This window comes from Miscanthus floridulus, chromosome 1 (assembly GCF_019320115.1).
Source record: "Miscanthus floridulus cultivar M001 chromosome 1, ASM1932011v1, whole genome shotgun sequence".
In the NCBI taxonomy this organism is placed as follows: Eukaryota; Viridiplantae; Streptophyta; class Magnoliopsida; order Poales; family Poaceae; genus Miscanthus; species Miscanthus floridulus.
Genome location: NC_089580.1, coordinates 182837283 through 182857572, shown reverse-complemented (window position 1 = coordinate 182857572; position 20290 = coordinate 182837283). Strand labels below are relative to the sequence as shown.

The 20290-nt window shown below is 40.6% G+C and overlaps 2 protein-coding genes across 5 annotated transcripts; both read right to left on the bottom strand.

Moving 5' to 3' along the window:
* Positions 1 to 706: 706 nt before the first annotated feature.
* On the bottom strand, positions 707 to 7277 carry LOC136550498 (uncharacterized). Of its 3 annotated transcripts, none has more exons than XM_066542095.1 (9): positions 6823 to 7277; positions 5348 to 5507; positions 5216 to 5277; positions 5014 to 5108; positions 4716 to 4829; positions 3933 to 3995; positions 3744 to 3841; positions 3214 to 3644; positions 707 to 2364 (listed from the first exon to the last, which is right to left on the bottom strand). In XM_066542095.1, the coding sequence occupies exons 1-9, from the start codon at positions 7220 to 7222 to the stop codon at positions 833 to 835; spliced, it is 2955 nt and encodes a 984-aa protein (XP_066398192.1). In that variant the 5' UTR covers positions 7223 to 7277; the 3' UTR covers positions 707 to 832. The 3 variants fall into 3 exon arrangements, with proteins under 3 accessions (XP_066398192.1, XP_066398207.1, XP_066398201.1); XM_066542110.1 differs by having other exon boundaries at positions 5348 to 5499; positions 6823 to 6931; XM_066542104.1 differs by having other exon boundaries at positions 5348 to 5455; positions 6823 to 6912.
* A 6053-nt stretch (positions 7278 to 13330) lies between these two features.
* Positions 13331 to 16264, bottom strand: LOC136504593 (uncharacterized). Of its 2 annotated transcripts, none has more exons than XM_066499552.1 (5): positions 16131 to 16264; positions 15031 to 15103; positions 14871 to 14943; positions 14728 to 14793; positions 13331 to 13751 (listed from the first exon to the last, which is right to left on the bottom strand). In XM_066499552.1, the coding sequence occupies exons 2-5, from the start codon at positions 15060 to 15062 to the stop codon at positions 13680 to 13682; spliced, it is 243 nt and encodes an 80-aa protein (XP_066355649.1). In that variant the 5' UTR covers positions 15063 to 15103; positions 16131 to 16264; the 3' UTR covers positions 13331 to 13679. The 2 variants fall into 2 exon arrangements, with proteins under 2 accessions (XP_066355649.1, XP_066355643.1); XM_066499546.1 differs by having other exon boundaries at positions 15031 to 15088.
* Between the last annotated feature and the right edge of the window lie 4026 nt (positions 16265 to 20290).

Below are 20290 nucleotides of genomic sequence, written 5' to 3'. Positions count from 1 at the left end.
CCTTCCAACACATCCGATGTAACACCAAAAAATTTTCACATCCCCAACTAAACACACCCCTAGTTTAACCAGCCTCCCCCCCCCCCCCCCCCAACCCCCCCCCCCCCCCCAACACACACACAACTAGTTTATTCCTTTGTCTCTACACATTTAAGTTGACTTTTACTTTCAAATTCTACGAGGGGACATATAGCACCATAATTTATGTTTAGAAAATAGGTCATAAATTTATATCATTATTTTGATAGGTTGAGACATAATAATAAATTAATTAGTTAACACTGGAAATACAAAATTATAGTAAACATAATGATATAAAATTTATATTGTATTTTTTAAAAATAATTTATGATGTCCACTATCACCTCACAAATATTGAAACCAAAAGAGAAATGAAAAAGATAAATCTTGTTAAGGGGTAAACTAGACCAAGTAAAATAGTTAATGCCCTGTTTGGAATACAGGAAATTTTTCATGTCCTTGCATCTGTAAGATTGAACTGATTCCTGTGAAACTCCACTATAAGGGAAGTAAACCGAACCAAACTTGGAGATCGTCATTTAGGACTTTTTCCTATAAGATTTCTATAGGGGTGGGACATTGGGTGAACCCTAAGTTAAAAGCATGTTTAAAAATACATACGCTATTTCCCCCTTTTTAGGGCAATTACAAATGCTATTTTCGACAATATGGATGACAACATACGTGGGTTACTTCATGGCATTATTTGATTTAAAATGGAACAAGCACAAAAATTTGGATGGTCAAGTATGAGTGCCTCCAAAAATGCCATTTACAGTATCGCCCTTCAAAAGTAGAAGGCTACCAGCAGCTAAAGCCCTGTCAATCCTTGCATATGCTTCTTCATTGCCCGATCTCTCCTGTGATGGTTCCGGCCACCTCCCCTTCCATGGCCACCACCACGAGGAGCTGGTCCTCGAGTAAAGCCTTGTGCTTGATCATGATGGCCTTCATTATCCTCGGCTGAATGGTCATGGTTCATGCTGCCCCGTCTTGCTCCACGGCCAAAACCTTCTTGCCTGCCACTAGAGTTACCGTCTTCCTTCGCTGGGCCACCCTGATTCCAGCCCCCTCTTCTGCCACCACGGCCAAAACCTTGTTGACCATTAGGGTTCCAGTTTTCCTCAGCAGGATTGCCCTGATTCCAGCTTCCTCTTCTACCACCAAAGCCAGAGCCTCGTCCATTGGAGCTCTCATTCTCCTCCGGACGGTTGCTTTCCCTGCCACCTTTTCTTCCTCGGCCACGGGAATTTGAACCTCTGCCTGAGTTGTCAGCATCACCTACCTCCTCTTCCTCCACATCTATATGTTGCCTGTTTGAGACACCAAAAGGAACATTTCCACCACGACCCAGACCATAGATTGTATCTTTTTGAGTTTGCCTCATGACAGCTGCTTCTCGAGCACTGGATACAGCAACCGAACCAGCGACCTTGTAGCTATAATTCTTCCCATCCTTGACATAAAACTGTGGTTTCTTCTGTGAACTCCATCTTGGGCCATGTGATGAAGCCTCAGAGTCATTGGCACCATCAGTTTCCTCATAACTTGACTCTACCACACTGAAGCCAAGATCATCAAATGAATCATCATACTCATCTTCATACTCATACTGTGAGTCAAGGATAACAGATCTAGCTGCATCTTTAGCATTTTTCGAGTCCAGGATTGCAGTGTCTCGCAAATCATCATTGGCCTTCCTTGTAAATCTACCTTTTGGGACAGATGATACGGATGAGGATGGGCCCAGAGATGCTGATGAAATAGCAAAAGATGATCCCTGGAATGCTAATGAAATTGCAGAAGATGGCCCGAGGGATGCTGGTGAAATTGCAGAAGATGATCCCTGGGATGCTGACGAAATTGCAGAAGATGGACCTTGTGATGCCGATGAAGTTGCTGAAGATGGGCCATCTTGAACAATGTAATGTGTCTCAGCAACTTTATGAGGTCTCTTTGTAATTTGAGGTGCAGTTTGCACCAATATGCCCTTCCCTTTCACAGCAGTTGGTGCAAGTTTTTTCTGTGGCATCTCTTCTAATGAGGTATCCAAAGCTAGAAGATCTTGATGAAGTGTTCCTTCTAATATCCTTTGGATAACTTCCTCAGGGTTCAGGTTGTAGGCTTCCAGGCAAGCAGAAAGGAAACCCTTCCCATAATCAGGGAAAAGGTCCCTTATCTGACTAATCTTGGACTCAACCATCGCCGTTTCCTCATCCTTCTGTTGTAATTCACCACCATGAGAAGAGACTGGCAAATCAGGTATGCCATTCCAAGAAGTGTGAGTAGATCCACACAATAGTGATAAGAACTGGAACTGCTCATCATCCATGTATATCCATCCTGTTACGAGTTCAAGGAACACAAATCACATTACACAAAAGGTCTACAAAATCAAATTAAATTCGAAAGTAAAAGCAAATGTAGCATGTACATTAATTAATTAAAAATGCTGCGGTAAATTATTCACATGACAGAATCCAGAAATAACTGAAACAATGAACAATTATGAAATCACAAATCAAGTATCAAGGATGATATCCACAAACATCGCTTTAATTGGGGTTGAAATCCTCCTTAACTAACTCTAGAATTGACTCTTAATACATAAACACGTTAGAACTCAGTAAGAAAATTAAGCCTAAGAAACACTTTGATTAGCAGCCTTATTAAGTAAAATGGAGGTTTGTAAAACTGTATGTGGTTTCATGGAAGGACATCGCTTCATTATACATAGTCTAGAAGTGTTCACAGGGATTGAAACAAGCAGCAGCAAACAACAGGCTATATGATGGGGGAAACAAGACAGTTCAAATGAATACACTCATAATAAGCATGAAATATCCAATTGAATGATGATTCTGACGAGAAAATTTCCTTTTAATAACACAGAATTGTGATCCTGCTATCCAAACTTTGCCATTTATTGGGAGATTGATAGTTCACAAAACTGGAAAGTCTAAGCTTCTAAGAAAAACTCCGAAACATGTCACCTTTTCAATTGTGTTGACTCACAGTAATTGTAAGAGCAGGCATCACAGTAGAATAAATATTTTTCATAACTGTGTGCAGAAAATGTCCTTGCATGAGCTACTAACACTTTAAGATGACTTGTGCAAATAAGCTATTAGATCGTACACTAAATATAACAAGTACTATTTAAGCACTTGATTGAAGAACTCCATTGCATACCTTTGTTCCGAATATCACCAATCTGGCTCATTAATTGAAATTCACTTTCAAGTGCTTGGAGGAAAGTATTTCCATGGTTCACTTGAGAAGAGTAAGTGGCTTCTCTATCTATAGCTTTGAGTGTTTGAACCAAGATGTCTCCCCTGATCATAGGGTCTTCGACTTTAGCTGGAAACATCTTAGTAGAAGTTTGAGCATCGTGCTCCCTAACTTGATCATTTAAATAGCAGTAGTGCAACAATCTCCAACCAAATCTCACTGTTCGCTTTGACAACATCCTTATACCAAGAGGAATGTCACTAAGTGTGCTGTCAAGTGATGCCTCTGCATTGCTCTGGGACTTGGGCATAACTTTAAACCCCTGGAGCAATGATGGTAACAATGAATCATACAACCTTGCAAGGGCATTCAGCAATTCCTCAACTCCATAGCTGCAATCAGGGAGGAGACAAGAACTGTTACAGAGTGATAAAACAGGGAAAGATCTCAATGTCATCAAACATCAATGGATGAACAAGAAGCTTGCTCACCTCATTTCAAAATTAGCACAGAACAATAAAGCGGCAGGTTGATAAGCACCAACAAAAGAATCCAGAGTAACAATTGCATCATTTACAAAATCTAGCACCTGTGGTCAATCAACATTATCATCAATTCCAGGGAGATAGGAAAGATATAAGCAGGCAAATCAGAATAAGTCCTGCAAGGATAGAAGTAACCTCCAAGAAATCTTTCTGAAGCTGAACATATCCATTATCAATTGACCCGGTTGAAGTGAGCACCTGAATTCAATTGTGGTTAAGATGGGTCCAATACATATGAGATATCAGGAAAGAACCATTATCCAATAGCCAAGAATGCATGACAAATTCATTATTGCTATTATTGGCTCATAAAGATTAAACACAATAAGTGAACACTGGAGCATATGGAGTTTTAATACACTTTTAAGGAAATTATTTAATTCTAATTATCATTTTCAGCTACCAAGTATGATAACAGTGTCAGAAACAAATCTCTTGACCCTAGCATCAATAATGCTGAAAGGAACAGGGAACTAAGTTTTTTATGAGAAGATTAGTAGAGAACTAGAGATAAATATACACAGTAAACAATAATGGGGTAGAAGAGTATGAGATAATATACATTATGCCAAGCTGACCAGATATTGGACACATGTATAACACACACATCAAAGAGACCATGGAATGCAGACACTTCACACTTCAAGGCAATAGTCAGAAACTCAGAAATTAAGGAATCAGCAGTAAATAATAATTTCTAGCATGATCAATGAAACTGAAAATCCTGGATCCAAAAGAAGAGTGCAAGATGTAAATTAAATATGAGAAGTCCTACATGCCTATATGTGGCTTCTCTGGGCATACAAACAGTAACTATTAGACAATGCTATCGAATATTGCTGTAAATAAATAAGACCTTTTATCAATTCTATGAGTAAACACAAGGAATAGGGGAAATTGGGAAAAGACAAAGATCACCTGTAAAGATGCCATGCACCTATCATGCATCGTGTGGAAAATGTTGAGGAACTGGGGAATGACAATATTAATGCCATCCAGTACACTTGGCTGCACATTAATAACATTCGTAACCTGAAGATGCACAAAGAGAGTGCTCTTTGTCAGCATAAGATTTCACAATTAAGAAAATTTAGCTAAAATAATGAACAAAATATATTTTAATTTCAAAAAATTATAAAAAAGTGCCTAAAACAACCAAATAACAAAAAACTACTTGAGGGTGTATTCAAGAAAAAAAGCTAGTTGAGGGACCCACCAGTGAACTTGTTAACTTGCCGTTGTCATGCTCATATATAGCACATATGTCCAACAATTTTGGCAGATCAAGCATTTTTTTCTCCAGCAGAAGGGCTACAACGGAACATTGTGGAATTGAGAATATACAAATACAGTATATTCAAACCAGTGGTGGAATCAATAAACCCCACACAATGAATACATGAGTGACACAATTTCACCTGCATGCTCCTTCATGCTAAGGGACTCGCCACGACCTGCTCCGGGATCCTTATTCGAGGATCTAAAACACGAAAACAACTCAGTGAAAAGGTAACAAAACAACAAAAGATGGGAAATGATAGAAAGCTCACATGCGGTAGAGGACCATAAATACACGACGGCAAAGCTCAAGCTCCCCAACAACCAAACCTGCTACAGTCCCCTTTGGGCCTCGGTGTGGCAAATCATACCACCTGTGCCTGAATTGTAGATAACTATCAAGGAATTCATGCAAAGAAGTGTTCTGTGCCACTGGGAAAGAACAAAAGTTAGCATATGTCATTGACAAAGTTTAGATGCAGCTGAATTCAAGTACCAGTTGTGGAACAACGACATATTAAATTAATCATATTAACTAATCTATTTATTGAACTATCGATTATTGAGATAACTTCTTTCCAATATCTAGGGCACGTGATATATCCTTATGCGGTTACATCTAAACATCAGTATCCACAGCCGAAAAGTCTATAAACACCATCTTTACCCTGTTTCCCTAACTGTCTATTCAGGAATGTGGCAAGAGTGCAAGACACTACATGAATAGTACTTGATAATGTTAATAATAGGAAGTATCAGGTGCACAAGATTATAATGATGAAAACATGCACATACTCAATCTTGTGCCTAGGATCCAAGTGGGAGGCCGGAATATCCTCATCCCTTTTATCCATCTTTTCATTTGATTAAATGCTAAATCCGATTGTCTTAAGTCAGCCCAGGATAGGTGATGAAGTTTCAAACCTCACTTGGTCCACAAAGATCAGATCTGAGGCATGAGATTGAGTATGCTCAACATGCTCATAGGTTCACTAATATAATCTTCTGCACCTTATATTTCCTTGCTAAATAAAATGTGACAGTTATTTGTCTGAAACACCGAATAAAGGACTTCAGATAGCATGACTGTTTTGTCCCAATCACCATTATGTATATGCAAACCTCTGCAGAGGCATCTCATGTGTAAAGAGCAATTGAGATTGTGTTTTCAATATTTGAACAGATTAGCTGAGATTTTCTCTACAATATGAGCATAATTGAAAATTCAACTAACAAATAATGAGTAGCTAGAGATATGTTTTTCTGGGCCTATCGCTTGAATTGCCACAACAAACTGGGATAGTTTAAACTTCACAGCAAAACCTAATTTGTTAAGAGGCTTGACCTGCAACTTAACATATAGGCAGGAAAGTATCTAAAATAATGCATGTAGTGTTAAGAAGAAGAATCAAATTATTATGTGGACATCAAAGTACATGTGGAGTCATCATCTTACAGTATCATCAACAAAAAACACAAAACAGGTCAGCTATTTAAGCCACTAAATTGTATGCATATATGATACGAAGCAGAAAATAAACAAAATTACTGAAAAAGAATTGCACAATAAGAACACTACGAGATCCCAAGCAAGTACTCACACGAATTTTATACTTAGAGGACATCATTGGTTTTTTCTGAACGGATAAGCATCAGAAGGCGCACTAAATTCAGTCGACCAACTATACTGAAGCAAGCAATAGCAGGTTCGATCAGCGAGCAATGCAGAGGCGAATGTTCCGCTTACCCTGGAGCCAGAACTCGCGAGGCTTGGCCCGGAGGAGCGCGGCGAGTGCGTCGTTGAGGAGGTCGACGACGACCTGCGACTCATGTGCGTCGAGGCCGCCGAGACCCGCCGCGACCGCCTCGTCATGCGGCAGGTAAGCGACGAATGCATCAGCCGCCCCGCCACCTACGCTACCGCTGGAGCTCCCACCTGAGCCGTACGCGGAGGACGAGGCGGCCGATGATCGGAGCGCGGTGGTGAGCGATGGCTGGGACGGGGGCGAGGGTTTTGGCGCCGCAGGGGCGGCGGATTTGGGGACGTAGCGCTGCTGCGGCGGCTGCTGCGGCCTCGGTCCGGGGTTGTGGGGCTGGTGGCGGTTGTGGGAAGGTTTGGACTGGTGGGCAGGCGGCGCGGACGACATGGCTGGATCGAGGAAGGTGGAGAGACGCCTTTGGTTTGGTTGCTAGGGGACGAGAAGGAAGTCAGCTGGTTTCTTCCTCGGTTTAGGGGGTTGCGCGAAATTGTGAGAAGACGGAGGGTTTCTTCAGATAATACGGACTATACTTTATTGAGCTCAAGAAATTTCGTGCAAATTTTAGTAACAAGTCTAGGGCCTGTTTGAAACACGGTTTTTTTCCAAGGAAAAGTGAAGGAAAACGAAATGGAGGAAAAGAAGATGGTCATAGCGTTTGGAACAAAGGAAAGGAGCGAATCCTTTCCTCTGGAATACTGTAGCAACGATATGATTTTACGGGAAAAAAACATTTGCTCCTGCCTCTGGTTTTTCAATCCTTCGCGGAAGCCCGATGCAGCCGCGCAGTTATCGTCTGCTGGGTGGAGAAGATTCCTGTGTTATAAATTCATGTATTCCAAACGGTCTAAATTTTCTGTTCCTGTGTTTTAAAATTCCGTAGTTCTATGTACATGCAGATATGTTCCATCTTGGGTCTGAGAGTTCTATGTACACTTTGGATTGACCCAGCTCATAGGTTCATTCACTTTGCATTCAAAGGCCGAGACTATAGGCTGATGAGCTTTAGGGTCAGGGAGATACTCAGGCTATAGGATTCACCTATCCGTATTCATGAGGTTTGCTATGGACACACAGAGCCTCCTAGACGCCCTCACGGCGATCTTGTGCCTCCTACAGATCTGGTTCACCCTTGCTTCACAGAGCCATTCGGTGAGGGGGCGAGCAGGACATCCAGGGATCTTACTCCTACAGCCAGACTGCTAGATGCTATCATGAGGAGGACCCTGCTTCCGAGGATGGGATATCATGAGGGATTGACTCACATTCAGTTGTTTCTACTGAACGCCCTGATGTAGCAGACAGTCTTTGATGTATGGGATGTCATCCTTTCTGAGATGGAGGATACCCTTGCAGAGGGGTTCAGGGGTCATCGTCAGCTGCCTTATGCTCACTGGATTGTATTTCTAATTCATAGGGCAGTTACAGTGAGGCATCCAGAGATGTTAGCAGAGTATTCTAGTGCTACTATCGAGTTCCCTGCATATAACTTGATCCAGATGCTCCGTCACAGCAGGCCGAGTGCACCTAGCCAGCCGAGTCATCGCCTAGAGGTGCCAGAGACTGTAGCCCAGCAGGATGAGACTATTAGGGGCATTGCAGCTACAGAGGAGGAGTAGTTAGATGCTCAGCAAGAGGGTACGATTGAGAGCGACCCCAGCGACAGTACAGATGACGATTATCAAGATATTCCTCAGATGCCTCCTCAATGTCATGAGCATGAGGCCGGTAGCTCCAATTGAGCTCCACCTGCACCGTAGACAGACCCCGCTCTCCTTTCTATACTTGAGCGGATGAGACAGGATCAGGCTCGCCAGGCCCAGGAGACCGCAATTACTTTTGCACAGTTTTAGGCCAGACAGGATGAGTTCCAGCGACAGCAGCAGGCTATACAGCAGCAGCAGCAAGCCATGTAGCAGCAGTAGCTCCTCATGAAGCAGCAGTTACTTGGATTTATGCAGCATGTCGTCTCTACTATTGGAGCTCCACCGCCACAGCTTACACCTCTGCTTGGTCAGCCTGCCACCACTTCACAGACTCTAGTTTTATAGCCTAGTGGGCTTCAGAGTCAGGGACTGCCAGCGACACAGTTTCCTTCACCTACAGAGTATGTGTCCTAGTGGTTTGTCTCGCTAGTGTCAGCCCTATAGTTCACACCTCTTTAGACTAGCTTCACACCGGCTCAGACTTCCTCACTGCTTGTGCTAGATACCTTAGTCTCCAAGAGCCTTGGTGCAACATTTAGTGAGTTGATAGGGTAGCCTACTCCGCCAGAGCTACATGTCTCTAGTCCTTCCACAGTTGCTCCTATTACTAGGACTACAGAGACGCTCCCTTCTTCAGTTGCATCTTTAGAGTCGCCTGCTACAGTCATACCTGCAGAGTCTCAAGCCGCACCAGTACTAGATCCAACCCAGACCGCTATAGCGTCACTTCTAGCCATAGAGGGTCAGATTGCACAGAGCTTAGGATCAGATAATGATGATGCCCAGTTCTAGATCGCTCATCGCACCTCAACGCTCGACTCGTCCGCTGTAGCCCCGCCGACCGACCCTTAGGTTTTGGTGTTTGACGCCAAAGGGGGAGAGGGATCGAGTATGTTAGACTTAGAAGGAGCGACATATCTAGGGAGAGCTTATCTATTACATTTGGTTTCTTATGTGTGATACTTTTTTATGCATTCATGTTTACTATTATGCATTGAACTACATAAGTGTGATCGTAATCGTGATATTAATGTGTCCATGATATTTATGTGATATGTGATATGTGACATGTGTGCTCTCTACTTGAATTATTTATATGTCATGTCACTTGGTTATGCTCATTTGCTTTGCTTCCGCGTTTACTCCGATGCAAATGAGCTTTTATTTCTTGTACTCATGTTTATTTAATATCTATTGAGTACATCATGTTGGCTTGAGTCATATAAGCTTGCCTAACTTTTTATTCTTATTGTCAAAGGCTTATATGAACCAAGCATGTTGAAAACCTCATCTCTTCTTACATACTCGAGGTTGTATTATCATCAATCACCAAAAAGGGAGAAATTGAAAGCATCTAGGCCCCTAGTTGGGTTTTGGTGATTAATGATAATACAAGATTACTGTGAATAACATGTGTTTTGCAGATGCAATTAAGTTAGGTCATGGTAATGGCAATTGATTAGGCAATCATGGTTGTCATGCCCCTACGATGGAAATCGTTTCGGTTTTTAAAGGATGGACGACAAGGTTAAGGATGGACTAGTTCTAAGTGTCGTTTGGTGTTGAAGAGACACTTAGAGTAGTTTAGGACTTTGTTTTTTCTTTGGCCATACTATTAAGGGAGGTATGAACGGGTAGCTTGACCTAGGTGAGTCTAGTGGGTTAGGTGTGGTGCACACTTGTCAAATCTAGCACTAGGTAGCTCCTAAGTAGCCCTAAGATCAATTAGAGCGAACTTCATTCATATATGATTGCGAGTTGAAAGTGAATGGATGGTCAAATGTTGACTGAACGCTGGTTCTAGTGTGACTGGACACTGGCGTAGAGTCTGGTCAGTTCATTTGATCAAGGTGAAGTCGTCTGGATGCGACCGGACGCTGAGTTAAATGTGATCGGACGCTGAGTGCCAGAGTCCGATCAACTCCAGTAAGGTCCCAGAGAAGGAGAATCCTGATCTGACGCGTCCGGTCAATGCTGACCGGACGCTGGTTAGGTTCCAGCTACTGACCGGACGCTGAGCAGCAAAGTGACCAGACATTGGGTGCCAGAGTCCGGTCAACATTAGTAAGGTTCTAGATGGCAGTTTTTGTGACTGGACGAGTCTGGTCAGTGTCCGGTCACAACTTAACTACTTGGAGGCGGGGAGAACTGACCAGAGCATCCGATCACCTTGACCGGAGCGTCCGATCACCTTGATCGAAGTGTCCGATCACCCCATAATGACACATAACGGTTTGTTTTGAATGATGGTGTATAAATGCTTCCTATATTCACTTGAGGGATCACTTTTGCTCATTCCAACAGCTGAGAAACATCCTTGAGAGTGCCAAGAAGAGCAAGGTCCTAGTGAGGTGATTGAGATTTGAGAATCCAAGAGAGAGGCCTCATTAGTGAAAGCAAGAGTAGCAAAGTGTGCATCCACCCTTCTCATTAGGCTTGTCGTGGTCAAGTGAGAGTTCGTGCTTGTTACACTTGGTGATCGCCATCACCTAAACGGCTTGGTGGTGATTGGGAGTTTGGTGATCATCCGGCGGAGCTTGTGGATGACCCAACTCAAGTTGTGAGCGGTTGTGGGTGATTCACCACGACGGAGTGTCGAAGAATCAACCCGTAGAGAGCACTTGATCCTTGCGCGGATCAAGGGGGAGCTACACCCTTACGCGGGTGCTCCAACGAGGACTAGTGGGGAGTGGCGACTCTCCGATACCTCAACAAAACATCACTGCGTTCCTCCTTCTCTATTTACTCTAAGCATTTACTTTGAGCAATTCAATTCTTGTCATTTATATTCATAGAATTGCCATGCTAGAGTAGGATTAGAACATAGGTTGCTAAACTTTTGTGCGGTAGAACAATAGGAACACTTTCTAGGCACAAGGGGTGAAGTGGGCTAACCGTAGGGTTTAATTATTGCAAAGAATTTTAGAATTAGCCCAATTCACCCCCCCTTTTGGGCATCTTGATCCTTTCAGTAAGGAAACCCCAGCTGGGCCAAATCGATTCGAATCGTCGCTGCTTCTCGGAGAAGAAGACTCGATCAACTGAACTACATCGTAGTTAAACTAATGAAACAATGGTACTTATAATCATGAGATGGATTCGTCAATGAAGTGAATGAATTAGAATGGGTGCAAATTGGAGACTTGTAATAAGTGAACTTGAGCTAAAACTTTGAAAGTAAGGATCCATTATTAGTAAGTTTTTCTGCAAAAGTTATTCTTGATTCTTGTTTTAGACTCACCTTGATTTTCCCGTAACCCTGCATATCCTTGGAGTCTCTCCTTTTCGTCGGTTAAGTCTTATTGAGTACCTTGGTACTCAGGGTTTGTTAAACCCTTGTTGCAGGTGAGCCTCATGAGCAGTTAGGCTTTTGCCCCTGCTACATGACGGTTCAGGAGGAGTCCCAGTAGTAGAACTGTTGTTGTTGTGCACCCTTGGCGCGGGGTGAGCTTCTTTTGATTGTAGTATAAGTGGTACCTGTTTTGCTACCCCACTGCCTGAATGGCTAAAACTTATGGTTTGTAATAATTTAATAACTGGTTTGTAAACTTATGGTATTATAAGACTTCCGCCACTTACTCTGATGCAATATATTTGTATATTTGTACAAATGTTGTAATACTGCAATGGTTTCTGTAATGGATCCTGCTCGAGAGAATAAATGTGGATGATTCGGGGTTCCCCGAGGACACCCGATGGACTACCAGAGTTGTCTGGTTCTCATGTGCAGCAGTCAGAAGTCTAAAGGACAATGACAGGCACATATGGGCCATATAACTTGGGCGGTTCTGCCACAGAGGGCAAGGCGAATGGTGGGCGGGGCGGCAAGGCGGCGTGTCACCGACGACCGTGGGTGGCGGTGCGAGGCGGCGACGGGAGGGGTTGCACGCTCCAGGACCACATGACTCGTCGCACGTTAACTACCTCCTTTTTTACCCCCAAAAATTAATGAGTTGATAGACAGCTAATTTCTCCTAACTGTTCGAAAAGGCTAGAACTAAAGTCCATTTTTTTTTCTTTCCACAATGGTAATACCAAATTTCATTAGGACAAATAACAAACTTACACAGTTACACACTTCACATTACCATCCAACTAAAGCTACTTCCCATTTCTCTTGTACCAAATTATAAGACGTATTGATATTTCTAGATTCGTAGCGTTTGCTATATATCTAGATATAACATAGATCTAGATATATACTTAGCAAAAGCTTTGAGTACGATTCTGATCACCGAGGGATCAGCCACTATGGACAGAACTAGTCCATTAGACAACATCTAACCTTAATATCACGACTGATGGCCTGATAGTTTCCATTATCCTAAAAGAGAATACTTTCAAAATATAAATCTACAGAACAAAAGCCCACTGAAATTATGACGGGATGATAGTTTCGATTATTTAAAAAGAAATTACTTTCAAAATATAAATTTTGTAATTATATAAGAAGAAACTTGCTTGAAATGAAAAAAAAATGGGCTGATAGTTTCGATTATTTAGAAAGAACAGACTTGCAAAATATAAATCTTGTAATTATATAAGAAGAAACTTGCTTGAAATGGGAAAAAACAGAAGCACACTGAAATTAAATCAGAGAACCTGGTTTCATCCGGGCACCTGTGGGTTACGGACCCACCACACTGCTATTTATACCCGTTTAAATTCTATAATCCTGCTACAGGAGGCCTTCGTGCATTTTGCGGGGACAATTCGATGGCTTAAGTCGACGGGCTACAGAACACTCGTATCAGTGCCAGAGCTCCGGGGGAACTCACAAAACCAAACGGCATGTCACAGTTGTGCATTGAACTTATATTGGAGGAATCAGAATTCATAACACTTGTGTCAGCCAAAACAAAAAGAAAGATACAAGCAGGGTTGTGTGTAATCACGATCCCTGGGAACAGATAGCTCTAAGAAAGGGGAAAACAAAATATAAAACCTCAGATGAAGCATAGGAGCAAAAGGAATGATTCTGTTTGTCTGTATGTAATTCCTCAGAGAACCAATACTCGGGTTAAATTTTCAACTGTGAAGTGAAATGTTGTGGTCGCCAAGTTGCTATGCAGAAGTTAACAAACAGTAACTCTCCAGATGCTGGCATCGGTGTCACATCATATCGCAAGTCGCATAAGATTTTATGGTTCCTGTTCTTTGCTCTCCAGAGTTGATCCCACAACATTTTCGCCCTGTTGCTTTTCTTTCTTGCGCTGCATCAATTATTAGAAACACTAAATGAAGCCTTTTGATCATTACATCCAAAGTGCAGTAGAAAAAGGATGGAGTAAGCAGCATAAACATGAGAAGCAAGTTGATCGAAACAAAGCATCTATTGTTCTTTCATGCGGGGACTGCAATAAAAGTGGTGGGAGCAGATGTTGTTTTATCAATTCTGCGATTACTTCAGGTGCCAGCATTGATGCATACTGGCTTACAGTTGGGTAAACATCAGCGCCCATAACAAGCAGACTCCTGTGCCTATAGGTTTAGATTATTCCAATTTTCTATTTAAATCTAAACAGCTCCTTAAATTATGCTAGTTAAGCTCAACCCAGAGGTTCGACAGTTTCTTTCAAAGAAACATGTTACTTGTATCACAGCACCTCCTTCTGGTCTTAAATATGGATGCTATAAATTGCTCAAACAGTAGAAGAAGATGCAGGTTTACTTCTGTCAGAACATCAGTTAGGTTGCACTGGCATGGGAACTAGATTGCTTGAACAGCACAAGATGTAACTCAAAAACTTGATCATATCAATCCAGGTTACTTCTATCATCATCTCCTTTTTACCCTAGACATGTCTGTTATATGAGAAATTTTTACCAGAACTACTGTGCTAGTCATTTGTTCAACATTAAAATAAAAGAGCAATATAGGGAAACCAGTAAGGACTAACAAGTCTAACACTATTAGAAAGTTGCAGGTTAATTCCTCTTATCTTCTTTTTGAACAAAATCTCTTCTTACCTTCATGTCCAGAATTCTTCTACTGTATAATATAACATATGCACTATATGTTCCAGTCCTAACTGAAATTTCAAAAGTTTGCTGAGCACTCTAAATTAAAATAAGAAAAATAAAAAACACAGTTGGATTGATGGAAACATGACGCTAGCTCCAAAAGAATAATTCAAACACTGGAACCAGCCCTGTAACATTCATCCATAGGTAGGCAAAGAATGTAACCTTTGGAAGAAGCCCTTCCGCGGACATCAGTTCATACAACTTGCGCATGATTGTCTCTTCTTCTATCTGTCGAAAGTTTTAACAAGATCAGTATATCAAATATTAATGCCGCAGCAAAATAGTTCATAGTATCAGAGGGTCACCTGCAGTTTATGCAACTCATGTGACATTGCTCGGTATGTTTCCATTAGTGCTTGATTTTGCTTGTCCAAATGCCTGCAGACGACATTTTATTATCTTATGAATGAACTGAAACTATGATTTATTTGGTGCTAAAAGATACTAGTAGTCAAGAAACAGTACTTGGACACTTCAGCCGAATGCTTCGGATCCATTATCACCAAACAACTTGATATGTTTCCTGCAAATTAATAAACTATTACTCTATTAGACAATCCAATTCACAATTGTCCTCCACCATGCTGCATAACTATCAGGTATACAAATGCCATTGCAAGCGTGTAACATCTTCTAATTTATCCAATAACAATCACCCTAAATTAAGCTACTACATTGACCACTGATGTTGTGTATTAAAATCAGCAAGGTATGGCACATGTGTTCCAATCTGTCTAAGGGGGTGTTTGGTTCCATGGACTAAATTTTAGTCCATATCACATCGGACGTTCGGATGCTATTTAGGAGAACTAAATATGAGTTAATTATAAAACTAATTACATAGATTGAGACTAATTTACGAGACGAATTTATTAAGCCTAAGTAATCCACCATTAGCACATATTTACTGTAGCACAACATTGTCAAATCATGGACTAATTAGGCTTAAAAAATTCGTCTCGCAAATTAGCCACAATCTGTGCAATTAGTTATTTTTTTCGTCTATATTTAATACTTCATGCATGTGTCCAAACATCCGATGGGACAGGGACTAAAATTTTCCTGTAGAAACCGAACACCCCCTAAATGTGCCAAAAACTGACTCCCGTGCATCAACAATAACCCAGTTTTTTTTTTAAAAAAAATGAAATAGAGCTTTTAAAGCAATCGATTACAAGTTGATTGGTAGGGAGGGAAACAGAGTCAACTACAAAAGGTAGGAATACATACACTCGAATTACAAGCTACTATACATTCCAAGAAACAGAGAAATAAGCAAGGGGGTTTCCACTCAAACGCCCAGTTTTGGGGGAGGGAGGGGAGGAGGAAAAACATAAGCGCCTGGGGTACCAAGTCCTGTGGAGTCAACCAAGATCGATCTTAAGCGTGCAGGACGAACCCATTACAGGACATGGGTGTACACATGTACACTGGATAATTTTTGGAAAAGTCAAATTGAGTAGGCAGTATACAAGTGTAATAATTATATCAAATCCGAATACAGATAGCTTACATTAGGGTTTGGGCGCGCGCGCACAGAACAAAAGGAAGAGAAGGGGGCATACCTTTGGTGCTTGTCGCCGGCGACGGGCCCGATGAAGACCAGGCACCTGGCGTAGCCTCGTAGGGCGGCGGATACGAGAGGTAGAGCGCGCGCGGGGTGAACGGGGGAGAAGGCAGATGTCTCTTCGACAGGCCGCAGGGCTTTATATAAAAAAAAGGAAAAACAGTTATTTTGGTACGACAATTTCCAAAAAACACGAAAAGACTATATGTGGGCCATCCTATATTTGAATGGCAATATTTTGATGACAGGGGCTTTATAGTCGGTTTTGTTGTGTTCTTTAATAAACCGTTAATCCATTATAAATCATCAATTCGTTGAAATATTCCATCTTTCCTTATGCGTTTCAATCAATTAGGACTCTTGGTGTAGACCTTTGCTAATTTCACATTTGAATTTGAATTGGGTTCACGTGTTGAGAGTAGTCATTATATTTCATGGACATAGTATAAATCCATAGTAATAATAACTATTATTACCTTGTGTACGATAAATATAAATACGAATTAAGGTAATTATCTTTGAGAAAGACATGGACTCATTGTTCTAATTTGGGTTATTGGGTACACGTTGAGGATAGTGACTATACATTAGAATTCATAGTGAAGATCTCGTGGTGGTAACTATGGTACTATCTTGTGTACGGGCAACATTTGCGTTATACAAATAATAGGGTAATGCACTTAATAGATTTTGTACTAAAAATAAATGTAAGCACTTAGAGTTTTAATGAAAGCATATATAGGATTAACATAAAATAAAAATTGCAAATATTTAAGTAATTGCAATAAAAGGTCATAATAATACTATTATATGTTAATTGGGTTTGTCGATTTGGACAAACACTTTGAACAACGTATACATGTTACTCGGAATGTCATAGAACAAACTCTTTGAATAATACTAGAAATTTCCATAACATATAGGACCTGTAATTTGAATTGACAATGATAAATTCAATTCTATGCGATAGTACACATCACAATGCAATTTTAGAAGACCAATGGGTCTACAATTAATATTTGCATTGGTGAATATTAAGCATTATGATTGTTTTTAGCGCAAGGATGCTCTTGTTGTTTCTTTTGCATTGTCCATAATAAATTTATTTACAGGGTATTTAGGGCTAAAACATAAAGGTACTAGACTATAATAGTTTGGCTACTTATCGGGCTGTTCGGCTGGCTGGCTGGCCAGCCCCCTCACGAATCACTGTTCACGTAAACAGTGATTTCAGACAGAACAATATTTTCCTCTCGCAACAATCAGCTGGAACAGTATTTTGACTTATTTTTCAGTCCTGCCGAACAGGCTGTATAATCCTATATCCCCACGGAATTGTTTCCCCGGCCAGCCAACCGAACAGCCCCTCACGAATCACTATTCACGTGAACAGTGATTTCAGACAGAACAGTATTTTCCTCTCGCAACAATTAGCTGGAACAGTATTTTGACTTATTTTTCAGTCCTGCCGAACAGGCTGTATAATCCTATATCCCCACGGAATTGTTTCACTTGGGGGGAAATTTATTGCTCCTGGTTTGCCCCAGATCTCGGATGCCAAACATAGATGCTACAGTCGGTGTCCAAATAATGCTGCTACACCTCCAAAGGGTCGATGTCGTTGTCGCCACTACGTGCTCGAACTCACTGGCCTTGGAGATGCGATGGTGGCCTAGGCTCGCCATCGTGGTTGTCAAAACAATGACATAGGTGTAGCAGCATTATTTGGACACCGACAATAGGTGGAGATGAGCATTATTTGAACTGTGTGGGTTTGACAGGTGGAGATGAGCATTATTTGAACTGTGTGGGTTTGACCGTTGGAGATTTGCACAATGACATAGGTGCCATCATTCAGGCACAAAAACATCAATGGAGACATCGGTGGAGGTGCGACTAGTTAGGGTGTGAAGCTCATACCACTAGCATCGGGGGAAGTAGTGGCGGTACATCATAGAAATGAAATAAAAGTGGCATAAATTAATTAATGAACTAAGAAGTCCAATTGTATACCTTATGACATAATTGTTGGATTTGCATGTCGTGGATTCGACATGGAGAACAAACCATTTCTACTTACAAGATGAAGGCCAATTAGTGGCGACGATGAACAATTACCTATTCCGTTGTAGGTGGATTGACATCACGTAGAGTCCTTCATTTTTCTTGCGAACTTTATCTTCTCCATCTCATTTTAGTGCTTAGTAGAGAGTGTTGCATGATAACGTGTCAATGTTGAATATATATACATGGTGAAAAGGGTGGATGAAAGGGTATCTTATCCCAAAAGGACAAGGCAACCATTCCTTCGATCTATGTGCTAAAGAACACGTCCCTTTGAAGACAATCGCTAATGCCTACTCCAATCTTGATGGCATCACTTTTGGAAAAGTTGTCTATTTAGAGAGGTATTGAAGAGGCTTCTATTCGCAGAGATACATGTTTCACACCAAATTTAGTAACATGCGCAGAAAAAAGTGGCCAAGAGCATGCACATTGCAAAATGAGCTGATATGTTCTTTGTGTTGGAACATGTCTATCTAAATTTGAGTATCTAACTCTACATATGAGGTGTTCCCAAAAAAAAACTCTACATATGAGCTCGTAGAGTCGTAGTTACAACTAATTGTTTTTTTAATGGTAGAAGACAATTTCCTCAAAAAAAATATAGCGGCTTCGTCAATTTCTATCCCTTCAATGTTCAGAAAGCTATAGGAATGTACATGCATGTATTTGAATGTTTACACCGTACTCATTCTATTTTAAATTAGGGTTAAGTCTAATTTACACCCTCCAACTTGCAGCAAAGTTCGGATTTCAACCTCGAACTTCAAAACCGGACAACTTTGGCCCTCCAACTCTCGAAAAAGTTCAACTTTCAACCTTCTGTACGGTTTTGCGGGTGAACAGTAACTTTTGATATTTTTGGGTGGCACCGAAATTTTATATTATTTTTTCAAGCATCTTAACGTCCTCAAATGAAAAAAAACTCAAAACTACAAAGTTGTAGATCTCGTCGAGGTCTACAATTTACATATAAAAATTATCTTCATCCGACATCGTATTGAAGGGTTTTCTATTTTTTGAAATTTGAGTCTCATCACGCGATAAAATATGGTGCTGAAATTTTATATTATTTTTTCGAGCATCTTACTGTCCTCAAATGAAAAAACTCAAAACTACAAAGTTGTAGATCTCATCGAGGTATACAATTTATATATAAAAATTATCTTCATCCGACATCGTATTGAAGGGTTTTATATTTTTTAAAATTTGAGTCTCATCACGCGACAAAATTATTTCACTCGTGATGAGACTCAAATTTCAAAAAATATAAAACCCTTCAATACGATGTCGGATAAAGATAATTTTTATATGTAAATTATAGACCTCGATGAGATCTATAACTTTGTAGTTTTGAGTTTTTTCATTTGAGGACAGTAAGATGCTTGAAAAAATAATATAAAATTTCAGCACCATATTTTATCGCGTGATGAGACTCAAATTTCAAAAAATAGAAAACCCTTCAATACGATGTCGGATAAAGATAATTTTTATATGTAAATTGTAGACCTCGATGAGATCTACAACTTTGTAGTTTTGAGTTTTTTTTTATTTGAGGAAGTTAAGATGCTCGAAAAAATAATATAAAATTCCGACGCTCCTGAAAATATCAAAAGTTACTGTTTACCCGCAAAACCGCCCAGAAGGTTGAAAGTTGAACTTTTTCGAGAGTTGGAGGGCCAAAGTTGTCCGGTTTTGAAGTTCGAGGTTGAAATCCGAACTTTGCTGCAAGTTGGAGGGTGTAAATTGGACTTAACCCTTTAAATTATAAGACGTTTTTAATTTTTCTAGATACGTTGCTTTACTATATATCTAGACACAGTGTATATTTAAGTATATAGCAAAAGCTAAAACGTCTTATAATTTGGAATGGAGGGAGTACTATTTTGGAAGTTAAAAAGATGAGCAGATCATTCAGAGTCTATTTTTCGAGGAGGGCAGTGGTTGGACTGTAAAAGTGGTTCGTTGTAACCGACTGTCCTTCAGCGTTGAATCTTACATATGAATTCAAGAACAATAAACAAAATACAAACACGAAAGAATCTATATATGTGCTTTGCCAGTGAACATCAGCAATCTTCACATTGGCGTAGA

Coding starts and splice junctions, on each gene's coding strand:
- LOC136504593 (XM_066499552.1), bottom strand. CDS start 15,062: ATGGATCCGAAGCATTCGGCTGAAGTGTCCAA. Junction 14,944..15,030: donor CATTCGGCTGAAGTGTCCAA/GTACTGTTTCTT, acceptor TGTCGTCTGCAG/GCATTTGGACAAGCAAAATC. Junction 13,752..14,727: donor CGGAAGGGCTTCTTCCAAAG/GTTACATTCTTT, acceptor TAATTGATGCAG/CGCAAGAAAGAAAAGCAACA.
- LOC136550498 (XM_066542095.1), bottom strand. CDS start 7,222: ATGTCGTCCGCGCCGCCTGCCCACCAGTCCAAACCTTCCCACAACCGC. Junction 5,508..6,822: donor TCGCGAGTTCTGGCTCCAGG/GTAAGCGGAACA, acceptor GTTCTTTCCCAG/TGGCACAGAACACTTCTTTG. Junction 4,830..5,013: donor GCAAGTTAACAAGTTCACTG/GTGGGTCCCTCA, acceptor GTGCATCTTCAG/GTTACGAATGTTATTAATGT.